This window comes from Diabrotica virgifera, chromosome 2 (genome assembly GCF_917563875.1).
Source record: "Diabrotica virgifera virgifera chromosome 2, PGI_DIABVI_V3a".
Classification (NCBI taxonomy): domain Eukaryota; kingdom Metazoa; phylum Arthropoda; class Insecta; order Coleoptera; family Chrysomelidae; genus Diabrotica; species Diabrotica virgifera.
In genome coordinates this window covers 239,755,377-239,778,555 of record NC_065444.1, presented here as the reverse complement: position 1 = coordinate 239,778,555, position 23,179 = coordinate 239,755,377, and the positions used below count along the sequence as shown (strand labels likewise).

General features: G+C 33.1%; 1 protein-coding gene across 1 annotated transcript in view; it reads left to right on the top strand.

Annotated features, from left to right (window-relative positions):
• Positions 1-23,179, top strand: part of LOC114328515 (zinc finger protein 721-like) — a 70,098-nt gene that overhangs the window by 15,969 nt on the left and 30,950 nt on the right. The window contains exons 4-5 of the mRNA XM_028277378.2: positions 8,355-8,671; positions 19,419-19,667. Of these exons, the coding sequence (XP_028133179.2) occupies positions 8,355-8,671; positions 19,419-19,667 (566 nt within the window). The remainder of the gene's footprint in view (positions 1-8,354; positions 8,672-19,418; positions 19,668-23,179) is intronic.

Sequence of the window (23,179 nt, the reverse complement as noted above, 5' to 3'; positions counted from 1 at the left end):
AACTAGAAAACTGCCATATTGAAACAGTTCACAAATACATCTATCTGGGCCACGAAATATAAATAAGTAGACACAACCAAACATGAGAATTATCTATCGGCCCCACCTTGACTTTACAGTATAGGGAACATAGGAAATGCAGTCCTTGTCCTTATGAGAGTTTTTAGCGCGGTAATGCCGATTTTATTAAAAGGAATTTGTAATCGAACATTATAGAGATTAAATTAAAACTGTTTTAGAAAGAGACAATCTAAAATTTTAAGATTCGTATGAGTTTAACTTTATTTGATATACTATAGTTATTACTAAAATTGTAGATTGCCTTTCTAAAACAGTTTTAATTTAATCTCTCTAATGTTCGATTACAAATTATTTTTGATAAAATCGGCATCACCGCGCTAAAAACTCTCATAAAGACTGCATTGCCTATGTTCCCTATACTGTAAAGTCAAGGTGAGACGGACTATAGAAAAATAGCTTTAGGATGGGCAGCGTATGGCAAACTAAGAGACGTGTTCAAGGAAAACATCCCAATAAAGCTAAAAGGAAAAGCATTTAACCAGTGCGTACTTTCGGTGCTTACTTATGGAGCTGAAACACTGACATTGACTAAAGCATCAATAAGAAAATTACAAGTAGCACAACGAAAAATGGAAAGATCCATGCTTGGCCTAACTTTGAGAGACAGAATACGAAATGATGAGTTACAGTGAAGAATTGGAGTGGAAGACATCATAAAACGCATTACGAAGTTGAAGTGGAAGGACACGTCGCAAGACAGAGAGACAACAGATGGACAAAGAAGATTTTAGAGTGGCGGCCAAGGGCAGACCGGCGAAGTCGTGGAAGACTACCTACCAGATGGACCGACGACATTAAAAGAATAGCGACAAACTGGATTGCAGCTGCGCAGGACAGAGAAGGGTGGAGACATCTTGAGGGAGGAGGCCTATGTCCGCCAGTGGACAAATTTGGCTGTGTGATGCTGATGATGATGAAGACGGTGCCTAGATTCTTACATAAACAATGGTGCAGGGTGCATTTGCACCCCATCCTCATATCCATCTTTTTATATGTGAAAGTACACCCCCTCTGTGGCTCAGTGGTAAGAGCGCCTACCTTTGGATCGAAAGGTACGAATGGTCGTGAGTTCGAATCTCACCAGGGTCAGAAATTTTTCATTTATTATAAATTATTAATAAATGAAAATAGTTTCTATCCTTGTGGGATCGGTACTCACCGAAGGAACCGCAGACGTATACAATTAGCGTCTCTTTGCAAAGACAACGACATCGACTTTGCAAAGTAACAAGACACTTACTCAACACACACACTACACATTACTCCCCTGAGTTAGTGATAAGTTATAGTCTAAAAAATCATTATGAAATTGACTGGCCAGTTGGTTGTGAAAACCAGTGCCAATAAAACACAAAACACACACATATGTGAAAGTCGGGGAAATTGATATGAAAGGTAATTAAAACTTGTTTATTATTCGCTCTGTGCGTTGCCAGTATGGGGGCTACATAAAACGATGCCTGCCTGCAGGAGTAGCGGCGAAATATGACAATATTGGGGATTCTTTGTAATGTCAGTGTCATTGTTTGTATGGTGCTTCTCAGAGCATTCTTTCAGAGCGTCATTAATTATGACGCCATATAGAATGTCTTGTATACGCTCCGAGCTTCGCTGGTATCGCCACCTACCTAACGGATTACTAGTATAAATTTCGCTGGAAAGAAAAAAGTGTTGCCTATCCTCTGTGAGTTTCGCTGCTATGGCTGGTATCGCCGTCTAACGGATGACTAGTGTTCCTGTTTCGGCCGGAAATTTAAAGAGGATAGGGGAAAAGCAAGTAATTGTTTCAAACTTATTATTTAATTCTTATCGTGTAATATTTACAACGTAAAGAAGTAATTGGATTGTAATCAATAATTAATATCAGTAAGAACAGAATTTTTTTTTCATTATGATTATTTTTAAGATTTTGCTTATGGTTTTGAAGTTTATGTTCACAGTTTTTTTTTCTCTGATTCTGGCTTTGGTTTAGAACTAGAACCTTTAGCCACGTAATTGTATAACTTATCACTAAGTCAGGGGAGTAATGTGTAGTGTGTGTGTTGAGTAAGTGTCTTGTTACTTTGCAAAGTCGACGTCATTGTCTTTGCAAAGAGACGCTAATTGTTTCCGAACGTCGCGGTTGTTACAGTTAATATTAGAAATGTTGACAGTTAATATTAGAAAAAATTTATTCTGCAAAAAAGTATAATAATTTAATATAATTATAGTATAATACTTCTTAAATATTAACTTATGCATTTGTTGCACTTAAATAATTAATTAAGAGCGTAAACGTAAAATTTCGGGCCAACTCTTTTTAAATGCATTACTTTTTTTCGAATCCTGAGAGAACCAATAAGTATATTTGAAAAATTTTAACGCAGAATGAAAGACTACATTATTATAGAGGTTCAAAAGTCCCTGAAAATTTCTGTTTATTTTAATCAGTTACAGGGGTGAAAAAAGAGAAAATTTAGTGTGATTTTTAATTTCAAATACATATCTCATTCAGAAGAAACTTTTTGTTTATTCTAAGGAACTTCGGCCCTCGCAAATAATGTAACTTTATGCTTAGCGACAGGAAATCTGTCGAATACACAGTTAACATTGTAACCAGTATTTTGGCAGTCTTTAATGCAACAACTTTCGTGAGACATTTAGTAAAAATTATATGCAACTCTTAATGCAGATCGTCAAATTTCCAGTAAAAATTTACAGACTTGTCACTACTGGCGCTCGCGAATTTTTAATTATCCCCTCTACCTACGAGCTCATAGCGTATATGCCAAGAATTATTTAAGGCTATCGGTACATAATTCGCAAATATTTTACGGCTATTCCTACTTTTTCTGTCTTTACACGGCAAATTACGTGTAGTAAAATTCACACTGGTATGGATATGTAAACATTACTAGAATGTCATTCTACTTGAAAATGTCATCAATAACTTAAAGAGATGGCTTTTGAATGTTCTTGGATAACTGTTATTTGTATAATTGCAAATTATTAATTCAGTTAATAAATGTGATAACTATGTATTCAGTGATTGTAATAATTTATATGTACAAAAAAAACTAATACTCAATAGAGAAAAGAGGAAAAGTGTTAAAGTGATTTTTTAATAATATATTGTTACTATGGAACGCTTACAATTTTGAACATCTTTAACAACAAAATACTTGGATTTGGATCACAGAATATAATTATCCTGTTGTATTCTCTGCTTGGATCTTCCACAAATAATACACAATAAATAACTTTTTATTAAGTTCACGTCTTAAATCAATTATTTATCAAATACACTATATATTAATATTATTTTTCTACAACCCTGTTAAAAATGCAATTTTTAGCACTTCATACGAGCGTTAAAAATGCTACTTTAAGGCACTAGTGCTTTAAAATTTTTATGGCACTGCAGTTTGTATTGACCGTATAGGCAATTTTGATGTAATGTCAAAGAAATATAAAAATGGAATGAAAATGGGAGTGGAACTCGCTTCGCTCATTCTGCAAACTTTCACATGCGTGCCTTAAACGTGTACTTTTAACACTTATATCATAAATAACTATTGATCAGCATTCAAAATATTCCCGATGCCATGTCAAACATTTAAAATTGTCACTGCATGATTGTCACTGTGTGACTGACATTATATTCGACTGAGTGCGTTGTAAGACAAAGATAGATTTGGAAAATATTACCACAGACATTGTGTTCATTTTTTTCGAATCCTGAAAAAAACCAATAAATATTTTTGAAAAATTTAAACGTAGAATGAAAAGTTTATTTTGAATGAGATATTTGAACTTAAAAATCACACTAAATTTTCTTTTAGTTTTTCACCCCTGTAACTTATTAAAATAGACATTATAGAAGTTCTCAGGAACTTTCGGCCCTCGCTAATAACGTAATCTTTCATTCTGCGTTTAAATTTTTCAAAAATACCTATTGGTTTTCTCAGGATTCGAAGAAAATGAATCCCTATTTGAATAGCATCTATTAATGTAATTATTGATGAATCTGACAGATGCCAGGATTGTACTTAGCCACAGGTGAAAAAATTGTGGCATTAAACTAGTACATACTTTTATTGCAAGGTGGATTTTTAGTGATATTAGTAGATTTGATTTTTACACTTTTATGTTAACATTATATATTTTTTTGTAATAGGGGTAAGCCCACATATTAATAAAAATAAAAAGTAAACAATATAGTTTATCAAATTTATATATTAGTGGAGTCAATGAAGGTTTTCACCTCCGATTTCGTTGAACCTCCACCGATTTTCATGAAAATTGGTAAGTATGTAGAGGATACCTCAAGAAACAAAGGTGACATGGTGCCAACTTGCGCTTTTGCCCTGGGGGGATGCCACCCCTTCTCGGGGGTGGAAATTATTTTATTAAAAATAATACCACTAATCGATAGAGGGACAAATTATAAGTAAAATTTGTTATATAAAGTTATTCCAATAAATCAATAGTTTTTGAGTTATTAAAGATAAAAAGTTTTGATTTTTCCTGAAAAAAATCCATGTTTTAAAGCAGTTTTTCATAAATAACTCAAAAACCATAAGTTTCTTCAAAAAAGTTGTTGTACCAAAATCGAAGATAATATAAAAATAAATAAGCTCCTTATTCGAAAAATCCTTTATTACATATACAAAGTGAGTTATATGCAATTGAATGTATATTTTTTTTTCCGCGAGTACTCAAATCTTAGTATTCAAGCTTAAATAACAGGAAAACGATGCACTTTGTTAAATATAGATACTAAACATTTTAATAAAGTACTTAAAGGTAACTATCAAAAAGCTATATAAGAAGTCGATAGCATCAAAATTAAGCAAGTTATGATGGAAATAAGAGGACCCTTTCAGATTTTTTTAGGGAAGAATGAAAAATGAAACTTACGTCATTTCCACAAAAATTAAAATTTATAGTAACCCATTCAATACTTTATTTATTTTAACATAAGTAATACCTTCAACAATTTTGACCGGTTTAAAATGCATATTTTTGAAAAAAAAATACGATTAAAAAAAATTAGAATTTTTCAAATTTTCGTGAATTTCATTTTCTTTTGATAATAACTCCAAAAATACTCGATATACTTAAAAATTGGTAGAGAACAAAATTTTAGTTTTAACTTTATTTAAGCTTTTTATTTTTTTAATATTTTTTACGACAAAAAATAACCGAGATAGAAACATTTAAAACCTAAATTTTACTGCGAGAACCATGTAACCGGGGCCCTTTCACCTTGTATTTAAAAAAAAAATAAAGGATTTAGAAAATTATGTTTAATACAGTGTTATAGTCCTTTTATTTAGCTTTGTAATGGTTTTTGGATAAATCTCATATTTCAAAAATTAACGGAGTTATTTAAAAAAAACCAATAACATTTTCTTTGAAAAAATTTTATAGCGGAGATTTTGTATGTGTACAGGTTCTGGGAAGTCCAATTAGTCGTTTGTTGTAGGAGATACGAAAAAAGTTTATTTAGGTGAGATTGGGGCATAGATAATATCAGAATTTAAATACATTTCCAAATATACAGGGCCACCCATATTGACAGGGTGAAACAAAATTATCTTTTGTTTAATGGAACACCCTGTATATTTTTACATTTTTGGATTCTCCTCTATGTTTTATTTCTTAAAATATCAGGTTTTGTGATGTTATACGAAGTAGTTTAAAAGATAATTACGTTTTTTTTTCAAATTTCATAGCAATATTCACCCCCTGTATAATTGTAGTGATTTGACATCAGAAAATCAATTTATGTTCAAGTGATTTTTAATATATTATTGTCAAAACTTATTAATCTAGCAAAACGTTTAATTTTAGCTAATACAGGGTTGGTCGAAACTCAATGAGTGTTTTCTCAAAGTTTGAGAGTATGAGTTTTCTCAAACGGAGCAGCCTGTAATGTCTGTAATGAGCATTGTAATGAAATGCTATTGTATGGCACTTTATTATTTCCCACCCTGCCAGTGAGAACTGAATTTATTTTTGAAATCCCTAACTTTATATATTTAATTATTTTAAATATTGTAAGCGATTAAAAAACAATCAAATTAAATTGAAATTGAATAACCAGTGTATATCTTCCACATTTACTTCATATTTAACGTAGCCTGTACCATAACATTGCACAGATTATTATCCCTGTATATTAGCAACGATATACCATGAATGTGAATTCATACTTGAGAAATGTCCTATATCCAGTCTCGCAAAAAAAAAGGGATTCCTCAAACATAATATATACGTATGCAGACAAAATCAGCCAAAATGATTTGCGATATCTAATGAAAGGTATGTTCCGTTTGTTTGTAGAATTATATTTAATTAGATTTGCTTTAATTACTAAAATAAATAAATTTTCAATTATATTTTATGTATTTGTGGAAAAGGAAACCTAGAATTAGCGGCCACATTTCTATAACGGCCAATTGTTTTCTATTTTTAGCGGCCGTTATTGACAGGTTTTACTGTACCAATATTTTATTAAATTATGAAACATTATTTAAATAAAAAATTTATAAACTTGATAAAAGAAAGTTTGCTTAGAATTTACTCCTCTATCTAATTATGGGGTTATTTTTCATAAAATAGTGTTCACCCATGAGAAGGGGTAACATCCACCCCCAGGATAAAAGCGCAAGTTGGTACCACATCATTTTTGTTTCTTGAGGTATCCTCTAACTACTTATCAATTTTCATGAAAATTGATGGAGGTTCAACGAAATTAGGGGTGAAAACCTTCAGTGACTGCCTTTTTGGAAATATAAAAGAATAATTTTTTTCGTGATTGTCGATTTGCTAATTTTCTGATTTTTGGTTGCTATAAGGTTTGAAAAATTAATAAAAATTATAAATCATGCACATAAATGTAAAAAAATATTTATTTTACTTAATTAAACGAGATTGCTTGAGCCAGAATGCTGAAATCTGCATTTTTATCATTAAAAAAAAGGTGGATTTCACCCCTAAAATGCAGAAAGCGCAACTTGGTGCCATATCACTTTTGTTTTTGAGGTATCCTCTAACTACTCAACAATTTTCATGAAAATCGATGAAGGTTCAAAGAAATCGTGGGTGAAAACATTCAGTGACTACACTTTCAGAAATATAGAAGAATAAGGTTTTCGTGATTTTCGACTTGTTAATTTTCGGATTTTTGGTTGCTATAAGGTTTGAAAAATTAAAAAAAAATGTAATTCATGCACATAAATATAAAAAAATATTTATTTTTCTTAATTAAACGATATTACTTGCGCCATAATGCGGAAATCTGCATTTTTTACAATTTAAAAAGTAGGGGTGTATTGCACCCCTAAAATGCAAAAGCGCAAGTTGATGCTATATAACTTTTATTGCGTGAGGTATTCTCTAACCACTTACCGATTTTCATGAAAATCGATGAAGGTTCAACGAAATAGGAAGTGAAAACTTAAAGTGACTGCACTTTCAGAAATCTAAAAAATAATTTTAAAAAAAGGGGTGTATTTCACCCCTAAAATGCAAAAAGCGCAAGTTGGCACTATGTCACCTTTGTTCCTTGAGGTATCCTTTAACCACTCACCAATTTTTATGAAAATCGATGGAGGTTCAACGAAATCTGAGGTAATAACTCATATCCACCTTCATTGACTCCACTATATCTTATGTTTATATTCTTCTTTGGCAGCTCTAAATAATTCGTTGTTATTACATCCAAGCCATTCCCTAAGGTTCTTCAGCCATGAGTTATCGATATGATCGATGATCATTAACGCCAAAAAAAATATAACACTTTTCTCCCAGTCTACATCTCCTGATCCATCTCAGCCAATCACAGAAAAGTTATCAAACGCATCTTCCTTAATCTCAATGCAGATCAGCAATTTTCGGAATCAATTTCAAACAAGTGGAACAAAAACATGCTCAAGGCAATTAAGTAACTTCAACATTTAAGTATATTTTATCTCTCCCAGGTTCGTATTAATGACAAATGATTCAATTCCATTATGAAATCAAAATAGAAGATTAGTTATTGTTTATATTAAACGAAACAAAACTGAAGTGTTTCTCACGGCGTAGTCAAGATCTTATAAGCGTTTTGCGATCAAGATGGGTAAATAAACACATGAAAGAACACACTAGAACTCTATGGTATACAGGGTTGAATGAAAGTTAATACTTTCTGCATAAGATGATATTTAAAAAAAAATTGAAATCTTTTCGTATCGTTACAACATAATATGGCATATCCTATTAAAATTGTATGTATTTTATTTTAGGTGAACGTCCCTTTGCTTGCAGTTCCTGTAGCAAAACTTTTACCCAAGAAAGTGATCTTAAAAGACACAGCCTTATTCATGGTGATAAAAAAGATTTCCAGTGTCAACATTGTGGTAAGATGTTCTTTACTACAAGTTCTCTGGCTTCTCATATGCTCAAACATGAAGCATTCGCTCAGGATGTCAAGTGTAATGCATGTGAGTCCTCTGTTTGTTCATGTATTCCTCCAAAACGATCAAAGAAAGAGAATATTCCAAAGAAATCATTTTTGTGTACCATTTGTGGAAAGGTATTTACAGCAAATAGCAGTCTTCAGGTGAGATATAAGAAAATCTGTTTTAACCTTTCATTACTCGCTGCAAAATTTAGGATTAAGTGCTCGCACACAGTCTAGAATTCCGGGTTCGCTTTTTTCAGTTTCTGACTTAAATAATTTTATGAATAGAAAAAGACTGTTTGACTTGTACACACTTCTATATAAATCAAAACGGGAACTGGTGTATGTTTTCAATGACTGATAGTGTGTAAATAAATTTATTAAAATCAGCTAAGTACTTTATATACTATACTATAAAAAGACTAAGTTGAAGAATCTTATTCATAAAAAATTGTAAAGTGAAACTTACGTCTTATAGTTGTAAATACCTCAAATGAAGAGAAAACTTCGAACAAACACATTCTACTATTAAAAATTAACCCAGGGATCTAACCACTGGTCAGGGTAAAAACCCTTGAATGTATAAAATATCACATTTTTTAAAAAACGCATTAAATAATATAAAAGTAAATAGTATAAAATATCACATTTTTTAAAAAACACATTAAATTTGATATTTTATACATTCAAGGGTTTTTACCCTGACCCGTGGTTAGATCCCTGGGTTAATTTTTAATAGTAGAATGTGATTGTTCGAAGTTTTCTCTTCATTTGAGGTATTTACAACTATAAGACGTAAGTTTCACTTTATAATTTTTTATGAATAAGATTCTTCAACTTAGTCTTTTTATAGGATAGCTCTGATGATGGCATTAAAAATGCTGAAAGTACTTAGCTGATTTTAATAAATTTATTTACACACTATCAGTCTTTGAAAACATACACCAGTTCCCGTTTTGATTTAAATAATTTTAATTTTTGTCATTTTTTGTTGACTGTGCTATCTTTTTTAATTATATTAACTAAATACAAACACGAAGTAAAAATACTCTGTTATGCAGACGACTCAATACTGATAGTCCAAGATGAAGAGAGTCTGCAAAGATTAGTCCACAGATTCAGATTTACCATGAGAGCAAAATAATTCAATATGACAATTTCATCTCAGAAAACTATATAAAACAATAGTAATCAGTAAAGAACCAATCAGATGTACCTACCAATAAAAATTGATGGCATCATTATTGAGCAACTCCATCCATCCAATGGTACTACAGCCCAAATCGAGCCTTGGCCTCCTTCAATAAGCTTCTCCAATCATTTCGATTTACCGCTGTTCTTTTCCATGAACGCGTTCCCAGGAAGTTCCTGGTATCCTCATCGACTTCGTCTTCCCATCTCTTTTTAGGTCTTCCAACAGGTCTTCTTCCCTGCATTCTTGCATTCAGCAATTTTCTGGGGATTCTATTCTCATGAGTATTGAGCAACTAATGGAAATAAAATACATACCTTAAAATCCAGGTCTCCAGCTATAGAGACCTAGACAAAGAAGTGAGAAATCAAGTACAAAAAACAAATAGACTGGCAGACAGTGCCGGATTAACCATTAGGCAAAGGAGGCAGCTGCCTAGGGGCCTCGGCCCAAAAGGGGGCCTTGTAGGGCCCAAAATGAAAAAGGAATAATTAGAATTAAATAAAAACTATAAATCACATAAGTTGAAAAATTCAAATATCGCGCAATACAAATACAATACAATACAAATCCACAGCTAGTGAAAGCTGCCACCAATGAAAATGCACGTGATGAAATAGAAATAGCTGAGGGAAACATAGCCTTCGTGACTGAAGAAGATGAAAAAACATACAATGACAGTTATATACTAAGTTGGAAATTAAAGTTAAAGGTAAATTGAGCCCAGAATTCGGAAACAACATAGGAATATGGAATACCATAACTGAAGAAATTTGGAAATTTTGGATTGGGAAAAGTTCTTCAGAATGTAAAAATCTTGATGTAAGTTATTCAGCATCAAACAGAAATTTTGAGGGCATTACAAGATTTTTTACACAATCTATGGTATTTCTAAAATATACCAGTGTAACAAAAATTAAAAGCGATTGGCTAACGTACTCTCCCTCAAATGGAAATGTTTACTGCTTTCCATGTATACTTTTTTACGAACATGGCAAATATTTGGCGAACACTTGGCGAACACTCATCGATAGGCAGCGCCTTCATGGTCGAATTGACAGCTCTTTAGAAATTTAATTTAATCAAGAACGAGATTACTGGATTCACGTTCTGAAAATAGTAGTCTCCGTGGTTAAGTTTCTATTTTCTCTCGGATTAGCGTTTAGAAGTGATACAGAGATCCTTCGTTCACAAAATAATGGGAACTACTTAGGCATTTTAGAGCTATTTGCAGAGTACGATCCTCTTTAAGCTCTCATTTAGCTAAGTATGGCATAACGGTGTTGGAAAGCCTTCTTACTTATCTTTAAAGATCTGGGAAGAAATAATAGAAATAATGGGAAAACATGTTTTAAATACAATTGCTAAAGAAATTAAGGAAACCAAATACTACCCCTTAAGTGTCGATTCAATACCAGATTTGTCTCATATTGACCAGTTAACGTAAAGTGTATGATGGTAAAGTGTATGAGGGTTTTTTCACATTCATACCCATAAGTAGCCATACTGGAGAAAATCTTTCTTTTGCTGTTTTAATCATTTAAAAAGACTGTGACATTGATGTAAACGACATGAGCGGACAATCATTCAGCAAACATGTCAGGCAAATGTAATGGTATCCAGGCTGATTTATCTAAGATTAATAAACTTGCAATTTACATTCCTTTTGCCGCACACTCGCTTAATTTAGTTGGAGTAAGTGCTGCTGAAAGTTACGTTGGAGCAATATCGTATATATCTCTACCCACCGTTGGAAGCTATGATCAAATGCTTAAATGAAACTTCACTAAGAGATCCCATTCGCCACGATCTAGTCATTAAAAGAACAAGCAGCATTAGGTGGAGTGCAAGGGCTGACGCAACAAGAGCTTTGTCTAAAGGTTACAACGTCTTTAAGTCTGATGTGCATTCTCTTGCTGAAAACACTAATCCAAAGGATGAAACAGTTTAAGAGGCTAAGTGTTTGTTAAAAGAAATGTCAACAAAAAGAAACATTCGTAATAAATGAGTTTCGGGTAACATTTTAGAACGCATCAACTCTGTCAGTAAATCATTACAGAGAGAAGAGATTGAACTTAAAACTGCAAATGGAGGATGGAGATGGAGGGGTTAATCGAGGTGGTTTTGGAGGGAGAGGCGGAGGCCTTAAGGGGCCTCATAGCTTGGGTTGCCTAGGTACCTCAAGATTATTAATCCGGAACTGGGCAGGATGCCCCTTAATAACACTACATGGCGAAACGTGAAAACTAGCAAAAGCGAAAAGAGACTTGTCCAATATAACTTAACAATTTTTAGACAAAATAATAACATGAGTACTCGCACCCGGTCTACCCAACCGTGTGAGTGAGTTACTCGTACAATTTTATTTGTCACTCGTTGCCACTCGTTGATTTTCCATTTCTTGTCGGTAAAAATGACCCAAGTCAAAGGGATCACAATGATTCGCACACTTTCCACGTAAACACTTGTCCATATTTCCAACTTTGCAAATTGATGCAAACAGATTACCCGGAGGTTTTTGTGGTTGCTTAAAGTGAATACGCCACCGGAACCGACACCCATAGCACCTGGTCTCTAGGGTCACGTTATCTTCTAAATTTTCGAGGGATTTTGGCACTAAATTACTGCAAACGGATTACACGGGGGTTTTTGGTGTTGCTGAACACGAAAACTCCATCAGAACCAACCCCCGGAGCACCTCGTGCCCCTGATAACTTCTAAGGCTAAGACACGTCATCTTCTGACATTTCGAAGGTTTTCGGCACTGAGTGCATGCAAATAAATTACCAGGTGATTTTTGGGGTCGCTGAATACGAGTACGCCACCAGAACCGACCGCCGACTACCTGGTGCACATGGTCACTGCTAAGACATGTTATCTTCTGGAGTTTGGACGATTTTTGGGCACCAAGTGCACCGGGGGTTCGGTTTTGATGGCGTATTCTTGTTCAGCGACTCCAAAAACCCCCGTGTTATCTGTTTGCATCAATTTAGTGCTGAAAACCCTGGACACCAAGTGCTCCGATTGGCCTTTCTGATGGGGTAGTCGTCCTCAGCGACCCCAACAAACCCCGAATAACAAAATCTGCCCTTAATACACTTATTTTGACATGTTTATGCACTTTTGGATGCATATTATGCACTTTAAAATGCAACTGCGCATTTCCAACCATTTTTCTATTGTAGACTTTTTTCCTGCCATCATCCTGAACACAATGCAAAAAGTTGTAGCTTTCTAGGTGCTGTATTTAAAAATCGATTTATTTTATCCTGAATGCCCTGGTATATGTATTAAAAATTATACCACTGATTCATTTGTCAAAGTCGTTAAGCCAAATGTTTACGCTCGTATACTTGCCAAGTAGCCGAATAATTTTGTACTTGCCAAGTACACGAGTCGTTTGAACCCGTCTTAACATCAATCAGCCTTAAGGCTGATTTATGTTACACCCGGACGTGGACGGCACGGCGCGCAGAACAATAGAAATCGCACGTCCTCGTCTCTTCCCAGTGTCGGCCCGTTCCGTTGTAAGATAAACCAGTCAATGCTTTTCATATCAGACGACTCTTCAACGTGCCCCGTCCCGTCCACGTCCCCGTTGTAACATAGATCCGACTTAAATCTGTTTCCAGCCGGTCTCCGTGCGCGAGTACTGGAAGGTTAATAATAACTGACAATGACAATGTTTATTAAGATAAAGATAAAGGCAGGTTTTGTTTTTATTTGATTCAGAGTTGGACCACCATCTCCATATAGCTATTTCAGCATCTATGCATCTCAGCTCAGTGAAGCTATGCAGTCACAATTCTGATAGTCCAGAGAAATAATAGGTCTGGATCCCGCGTATAAAAAAAAGTTGATTAATAGCAAGCTGAAAATTTGTTAATGGCTTAAGGGTGTCTAGTCAGATAAACTTTGATATATGGGAACACTGGAACAGGGGCAGTTTTAATTGTGGAACAGGTTAAAAATTTGGAACGGTCACACCACGAAAACGGCACCTCTATTTTGTCCGACAGAACAGACTTAAACTCTTTGAACAGAGATTAAACTCTCATGCAAAAATCAGACTGCTATTTATCACCAAATGGGCGTTTTAATGAGTGGAACATGTAGAATATGTCAAATGACAGGAATTATGACAGGTGATAAATAGCAGTCTGATTTTTGCATGAGAGTTTAATCTTTGTTCGGAGAGTTTAAGTCTGTTCTGTCGGACAAAATAAATGTGCCGTTTTCGTGGTGTGACCGTTCCAAATTTTTAACCTGTTCCACAATTAAAACTGCCCCTGTTCCAGTGTTCCCATATATCAAAGTTTATCTGACTAGACACCCTTAAGCCATTAACAAATTTTGAGCTTGCTATTAATCAACTTTTTTTTCATACGCGGGATCCAGACCTATAAGATTTTTCTTGTGACACCAGGCCGAGACCAAATTTTTTGAGTAGTATGGGCATTGTATAATCCTAGGGCTCAGTGGAGGCTGTTCTTCAGATAAGGGAAACACCAATAGCAATAAAAGAATTTATTTATAAAACCGACACTAGGGTAATTACCCCGGGAGAACTTTGAGTAACGACTTGTTACTTGTACACGTTTAGTTGAAGACTCTTTGATGCTACATATTGACTGAAGTTAAAGGCACATCTGGCCTGGTTGAAGTGATTCTTGAGAATGATTCTAAAAATGTGTATTCTTTCTCAGCGGTGGCACTTAGTATTGGTGTCAAGCCACGCGCTGAGTATATTTACAAATATTGAGAACAAAGAAATATATTTGATCATCAAATTAAATAATGCAATTGCCCGAATTATTGTTTACAATTTACAATTCGTGAACTAAATTAGAAACCCGTACATGTACTATACCATAACAAATTGGCTCATGTGATATACGGGGTGATAAAAATATACTGTTCAATAGCGGATATGATGATATGAATAATGAATGTTTGATATTGGACAGGCATCTATATTAATAAGCTATATGTTTCCTGCAGCCGATTTTGATGTAATAGTTATAAACAAATTAAGATCAAAAAACGGTAAATTTTCGCTTTTTTCGTCTATTACCAAAAAGTTAAGCATTTTAAACAAATTTGAGAGTAATAAACTCATAAATCGTATAAGAAACTTCAGTATGGCGTTCGCTGAATATGTCTATCCTAATTGGTTGCTTAGAAAATTGCAAAATAAATAATAAATTTTGAGTTTTTATAAATATTCATAACTTCTGTAAAAATTAACTTAGAACCTTCTTATTACACGGAATGCTGAGACTTCTTGTGCTTAAATTATATTTTAAATTTCAAAGCAATTGGTCAAATATAAAAGTTATTTAATTTGTTTATCCCAAATTCATTTTTTTTGCAACACTGTAAGTCAGAAAATTATGAGGTTACAGTAATACTTTGGACAGTTTATGAAAGAAGAACATTCATACTATTAACTTAATTAAAAAAAATGACAAAAAGTCATTTTAAACAGTGTAAAATTATTTTGCAAAAACATGTTGATTTTTTACTTACTTATAGACAATTAAAATAACTTTTTAACCGTTACCCGTAGAAAAATTATTTTTTCATATTTAGAAAGACTGAATTTTTATACACATTTAGAAACAAAAACAATTGTCCTAGGACAATTAGGGAAGAAGTTAGCCCCCCCCTTTTTTTAATTCACATGTTCTTGCAAAATAATTTTGTAATATTTAGAAATATTTTTTGGCATTTTTTCTTAATTAAATTAATAGTGTAAATCTTCTTCTTTCATAAACTATCCAAAGTATTACTGTAACTTCATCATGTTCTGACTTATAGTGTTGCAAAAAAATGAATTTGGGATAAACAAATTAAATAACTTTTAAACTATTTGACCAATTGCTTTGAAATTTAGGGTATGATTTAAGACCAGAAGTCTCAGCATTCCGTGTAATAAGAAGGTTCTAAGTTAATTTTTACATAAGTTATAAATATTTATAAAAATTCAAAATTTATGATTTATTTTGCAATTTTCTAAGCAACCAATAAGGATAGATATATTCAGCGAACGCCATATTGAATTTTTTTTATACGATTTATAAGTTTCTTACTCTCAAACTTGTTTGAAATGCTTAATTTTTTGGTAATAGACGAAAAAGGCGAAAATTTACCGTTTTTTGATCTTCATTTGTGTTCCGTCCCTCCACATATTTTTTCTTTTATATATGTAATTATTAATTAATATTGTAAATTTTTTTTATTTGTTGTTTAATCATGTGTGTGTATGTTACGTACCAATACGGTCCTGCAGTACCCCCAGGCTCAAAGGTCACTTAAGACAGCCTGTGGAAGCGATACACATACGCGCATCCCTCAGATTCGTATAGACGTTGAGTGCGAAACCACAGTTTATCTAGTTTTAAATAAAACAAGTGCCAAACCGCCCCCCAGCCTTAGTCGACTAAGAAGAAGAAAAAGACATCATTCAAGGTACTGTACATATACATCACACACATTTTAATTGATTAATTTTACTTTTAACCCCTTTTTCACCTTTTCAAATTATCATATGACACCAGCACCTGTTTTAATTAAGTGTCTTATTTCTGATTACCTAAATAGAATCTTTAAGTATACAATTTGTTTATAACTATGTATATCATCAAAATCGGCTGCAGGAAACATATAGGTTATACTCTGGGCTAATTAGCAAAATTCATGGAAAAGTTATTTACCAGCAATTTTATTGCTGGAATCGAATTATAAGATCCTATATATTAATAATATAGGTATGCAAAGTCCGCAGATAGTGTGCTACTTTTTTTATAAACAAAATGGCGCCGACAAATCGTATTTTTTTTCAATTATTTCTCTATAACTCCAAAGATTTTAACTTTACAACAAAAACACCCAAATAAAAATTCACCGCAATTAAATTCTGCATAGAGATATGTTTTTCACGATTTGCTCCGACGAAAATTTTCCTCGGAAAATGTGGGTTTTCCTAACAAAAACTTTAATTTTCAAATAAAGTTTTAGGTAAGTAATTATTAATCAATAATTAAATAACTTAGTGACATCAAAGCTTTCTTGGTATAGATTGTAATTCCAGAAGCCGGTGAAAATTAAACGAATATTTTAGCAACAATTCAATTGTTAATTAACAGTTTACGATCGCAATAATAACCAAAATAATCATGATACAATGATCAAACTTATAAAGATTATAAAGATGAGATGCTTATTTAATATTTTATCGACAAAATATAAATTTTTCTTTTTTTTGCATAATCTTTAAATTTTGAAAAAAAAATAGTTATAATACGCTGGTATTCTTAGTAAAGTACAAAGAAAGGTTATTTACCAGCAATTTTATTGCTGGAATGGAATTATAAGATCCTATATATTATTATAATAGGTATTCAAAGTCCGCAGATAGTGTGCTACTTTTTTTATAAACAAAATGGCGCCAACAAATCTTATTTTTTTCAATTATGGCTCTATAACTCCGAAGATTTTAACTTTACGCCAAAAACACTCAAATAAAAATTCACCCCAATTTAATTCTACATAGAAGTATGTTTTTTCCGATTTGCTCCGACGAAAATTTTCCTCGGAAAATGTGGGTTTTCCCAACAAAATCTCGAATTTTCAAATAAATTTTTTGGGCCAGTAATTATTTATGAATAATTATATAGCTTTGTGAAATAAAAGCTTTCTTGGTATAGATTATAAATTCAGAAGCCGGTGAAAATAAAACGAATATTTTAGCAACAATTCAATTGTTAATTAACAATTTACAGTCGCAATAACAACCAAAATAATCATGAGACATTGATTAAACTTAGAAAGATTATAAAGGTGTGATGCCTATTTAATATTTTGTCGACAAAATATAAATTTTTCATTTTTTTGCATAATCTTTAAATGTTTAAAAAAAATTGTTATAAAAAAATGAACATTTCTCGGAAATTGTTTATTATATTCTAATTTTATAAAATACTTAAAATGCGTATTTCATAGGTCTTGAAAATGAATGCTTTAAAAAAAATTTCCAACCATTTGCAAAAAAGTTATGAAACAGCAAAGTAAATATACGTTTTCTCCGTTGTTTATAATTTGTTTTAATTGTTTCAAAGCTTAAAAGTGAGTCTATGGTATAATATAATTACTCACAAAGAATGTCAAAAATTAGTGCAATGGTTATATTTTAATCAAAGATTAAAAATACTTTTTTTTGTAATTTTTAGCGCAAAAGTAGGCCTGATACAGAGTCGGAGCTTAAATGTTCACTCGAAGCGACTGACACGCAGCATGCATTATTTATAAAAGTGTACGTCTCGCGCGGCCCGTCGTCGCTCCGAGTGAAAATTTTAGTTACAGTGCTGTATTATTCTACTTTCGCGCGTGTAAATTACAAAAAAATATGTTTATAATATTTAATTAAAATATAAGCATTAAACTGATAATCGGTATTTTTTTGTAAATAATTAGCTTGTACTTTAAACTCACTTCTACGCTTTGAAAGAATTAAAAAAAATTATAAACACCGTAGAAATCGTATGTTTATTTGCTATTTCATAACTTTTTTGCAAATGGTTGCAAAAAAGTATTAAAGCATTCATTTTCAAGATATTTAAAATGCGCATTTTAGCTATTTTTTAAAATTACAATATAATAAAAACTTTCTGAGAAACGTTAATTTGTTTATAACTATTTTTTTTTTAAACATTTAAAGATAATGCAAAAAAATAAAAAATTTATATTTTGTCGACAAAATGTTAAATAGGCATCTCATCTTTATAAGATTTCAAAGTTTGATCAGTGTATCATAGTTATTTTGGTTATTATTGCGGCCGTAAATTATTAATTAACAATTGAATTGTTGCTAAAATATTCGTTTAATTTTCATCAGCTTCTGGAACTATAATCTAAGCTAAGAAGGCTTTTAAGTCACTAAATTATTTAATTATTGGTAGATAATTACTTATCTAAAACTTTATTTGAAAATTAAAGATTTTGTTGGGAAAACCCGCATTTTCCGAGGAAAATTTTCATCCGAGCAGATCGGGAAAAACACGTCTCTATGCAGAATTTAATCACGGTGAATTTTTATTTGGGTGTTTTTGTTGTAAAATTAAAATCTTCGGAGTTATAGAGCAATAATTGAAAAAAACACGATTTTCGGGCGCCATTTTGTTTATAAAAAAAGTAGCACACTATCTGAGGACTTTGCATACCTATATTATTAATGTATAGGATCTTATAATTCGATTCCAGCAATAAAATTGCTGGTAAATAACTTTTCCCAAAAATGGCCTATTCTCCGATAATCAGCCCAGACTATTATTAATATAGATGTCCATACTACTCAAAAAATTTGGTTTCGGCCTGGAGGGGGTTGTGTCACCAACAGGATATTTTTTTCCTTATTTATCTGAACTATGAAACAAAAATCAACAATCCTGCCTATTTAAGGGAAAACATTGCGATGCAATGATTCCACCTTTTGAGACGCAAAACAGCGACATCTCTCGTAATACGAGGAAGACGAAAAGCCCTAGATACAAAGTTTACTACTTTTATACAATTAGAATAATTGAAATAAAAATATAATAAACAATATTTTAAATCCAAGACTTTTCATTAACAAACTGATTTCTGGCTGCATCCTGTATCTCCGGCTTTTACAATATATGTTTGATTCCGACAATGTTTATTATTTGCTTTTAGATTCATCATAGAATCCACACTGGGGAAAATCCCTTCAAGTGTCAACAGTGTAATAAAGGGTATAAAGCCAGCACAGCACTAAAATTGCATGTAAGAAGGGCACACACTGGAGAAAAACGTTACACATGTCCAATATGTCCAAACCGATATTTCGATTCCACAAATTTAAAGAGACATACCAAAAGAGTGCATGCTAATCTGGATATTAAGCATGAACTTTTTGGAGTTGAAAATGTTGAAGCAAATATATAATTTATTAAAATATTGAATGGGTTGCATGTGTGAGTTCATACTAAGTAAGTAATGAAGTAACAGACGTTCTGACAATCATTTATTTACATGGGACGACCGGTTTCGCTGTCTACAATGTGCACAGTATCTTCAGGTCCCCGGTAAAAGTAAATTACAAGATGCCGGTATAAGGAATGATTTCAGAGGTAAACAATGTCATACTTTTGCTCAGTTATTGCTAACAGAAGGTCAGCTCTACATCAACCAAAACCCTGTAGAAAGAGTGAGGCACTACAACTACCTCGGCACCATAATAAATGAAGAATGGACCAACAACCAAAAAACGAGGATTAGTTCGACGAAGAGTGTAGACATATTAACCAACAAAAAAATGAAGCATATAAGAGACTCCAACAGCGCAGAACGAGATCAACTCTCGAATATTATGAAAATCTTAGAAGGGAAGAAAAGAGAATGTTCAGATGAAAAAAGAGAGAATAATACGAACACGCTCTAAACGAAATTGTTAACTACCATAATGGAAAGACACACGAAAATTCTACCAACAGATAAATAGCTGCAGAAAATACTTCAAACCCAGAATAATAGCCTGTAAAAATAGGGACGGCTCTATAATTAGTAACAAGGAACAGATACTAAACAGATATTCGCAACATTTTGAAGAACTGCTTAGTGGCAATTATGAAGATGGCGAGATGGAGGATCCCATCCTTCAAATTAATGAAGATGATCGGCAGCCACTCCCCACCGAAGAAGAAATTAGAGAAGCCATCTTAACACTTAAAAATAACAAAGCCCCCGGTTCGGATAATCTCCCTGCTGATCTCTTCAAAAACGGCGGCGACACCCTCTTGAAACACATGCATAAACTGATAACTGCAATTTGACAACAGAAAGAAACACCCACAGACTGGAAGTTGGGTGTACTGTGTCCTCTACACAAAAAGGGAGACATGATGGTGTGTGATAATTATAGAGGCATCACTCTACTCAATATGGCATATAAAGTGTTGTCCAACGTATTGTACAAAAGACTTCTCCCCTACGCTGAAGAAATAGTAGGAGGATATCAGTGCGGTTTCCGTCCTAATAAATCAACAGCAGACCAGATATTTACTTTATATTCGTGGACTTCAAAGCCGCATACGACTCAGTTAATAGAGGTAAACTTCTACTTGCTATGGTAGAATTTAAAATACTGCTTCATCTTGTTCAATTAATTAAACTTGCGCTCACAGGAGCAGAGAACGTGGTAAAGATCCAGAACGATCTCTCAAGACCCTTCCATTGCAAAAATGGACTAAGACAGGGTGATGGACTATCGTGTCTCTTATTTAACCTGGCATTAGAAAAAATAATTCGAGAGTCCCAAATTAATACGAATGGTACTATCTTTAACAAATCAGTACAAATTGTCGGATACGCAGATGACATAGACATCATAGGTAGATCGAAAGAATCTCTGACTGAAGCATTTCGGACGTTAAGAGCATCTGTTAATTTTTTACCCTCAGGAGGTTTCGAATTCAAGTACAAACTTCCCAATGAGTTTTCAATTTTCTCTGCGGAATCATTGGCCATACTCGAAGCGTTGAAATATATTAAAAACTCTTATACTAAAAAAACGTTAATTCTTTCAGACTGCCTATCAGTTTTACAGAATATCAAAAATACTTTTTTGCCCAAAACATTTAGTAATCCTTACATATTTTTAATAAAGGATATGTTAAAGCAGTTAGAAGACTCTGGCTTCAATATAAAATTTATTTGGGTTAAGGCACATATTGGACTCAAAGATAATGAGTATGTAGACTACTTAGCCAAATCCAGTATAACATCAGGCACTTTATTGTCATATTCTTTATGTGTATCAGATGTTATTACTATTTTTAAAAGAAACCAACTATCGATATGGAAAGATCAATGGAATCTTTACTGCTTAACAAACCCCACAAGCTACACCACTTTACAACCAGTGATTCCACAAAATACATGGTTTAAGAGTTTTAAAGCTTCACGTAAATATATAACAACTATAAATCGATTACGTTTTGGGCATGCTTGCTATCCAAGTCATTTATATAAAATAAATGTGATTGAAGACAATAATTGCAAACATTGCGGAAAGCAGGGTGATCTTGATCATATCTTTTTTGAATGTACTAAGTTTCAACAGCATTCAAACTCTCTCTATAAAAATTTAATTCAACTTAATATGCATGCACCATTCAATATACAGTCATTGCTGGCTACAGGCTCACAACAAATATACAATATCATTATAGATTTCTTGTCAGATACACGCACAGTCCTATAAGATTTGTATGCGGGCATGAGATTTTTTATGATTTAAGTTCAGATTTGCATTTTTTTTTTGTCATAAATGTTTTATCACTTTATCAGAGTTCCATTATTGTTTTTATTGTATTATTATTGTATTGTATTATTTATTGTGTTACTATATTGTTTCTGTTTATTTTGTATTAGGATTAGGATTGTATTTTGTTTATTGCAACTGGCTGAATGACTAATGTCTATGCCATTAAATAAAAAAAAAAGAGCATCTGCACAGAGAATGGGGCTAAATATAAATGTTCAAAAGACCAAATATATGTGTTGCACTAGGTCAAGCAACCCGACACCTACAAGAATAATGATTGACGACCTAGAACTGGAAGGTATCGACACCTTCATATATTTAGGCTCGCTGCTAACTAAAGATAACAATGTCAGTGAAGAGATTAAAAGAAGAATAGTGCTCGCCAATAAGTGCTACTATGGCTTAAGAAGGCAGATGGCCTCAAAAATACCTAGAAAAATTAAATTGACTGCCTACAAAACACTAATAAGACCAGTGCTAACATATGACTCAGAAACTTAGTCACTTACTCAGAATGACCAAGAACTGCTCAAACGAAAAATTAAATTGACTGCCTACAAAACACTAATAAGACCAGTGCTAACATATGACTCAGAAACTTAGTCACTTACTCAGAATGACCAAGAACTGCTCAACTTTGAGTTGTATAGAAGTTTTGGAGAACCTGACGTTGTAAAATTCATTAAGGTAGCACGCTTTAGATGGATAGGTCATGTAATCAGACGAGAGGAAGATGCCATAGTCAGAAAAGTTTTTGACCGAAGAGGGCCGATGGGACAACGAGCAAGAGGAAGACCGAGACTTAAATGCCAAGACAACTTGGAAAATGATTTGAAATCTATTGGAATTAGAGCATGGAGAAGAGTTGGCAGAGACAGGGGCGAATGGAGGATTGTTCTGAAGAAGGCTTTGGCTCATAAAGAGCTGTAACGCCACTGATGATGATGATGACCAACAACCAAGAGATAAGAGCGCGCATCGCAAAAGCTAGATCAACCTTCAACCGTATGGGGGCCTTTTTCAAGAGCCACAACCTTTCTTTTGGTATAATAGTAAGAATGCTGAGGTGCTACGTCTTCTCTGTCCTTTTTTATGGTGTTGAATCATGGACCTTGAACGAAGATATGTA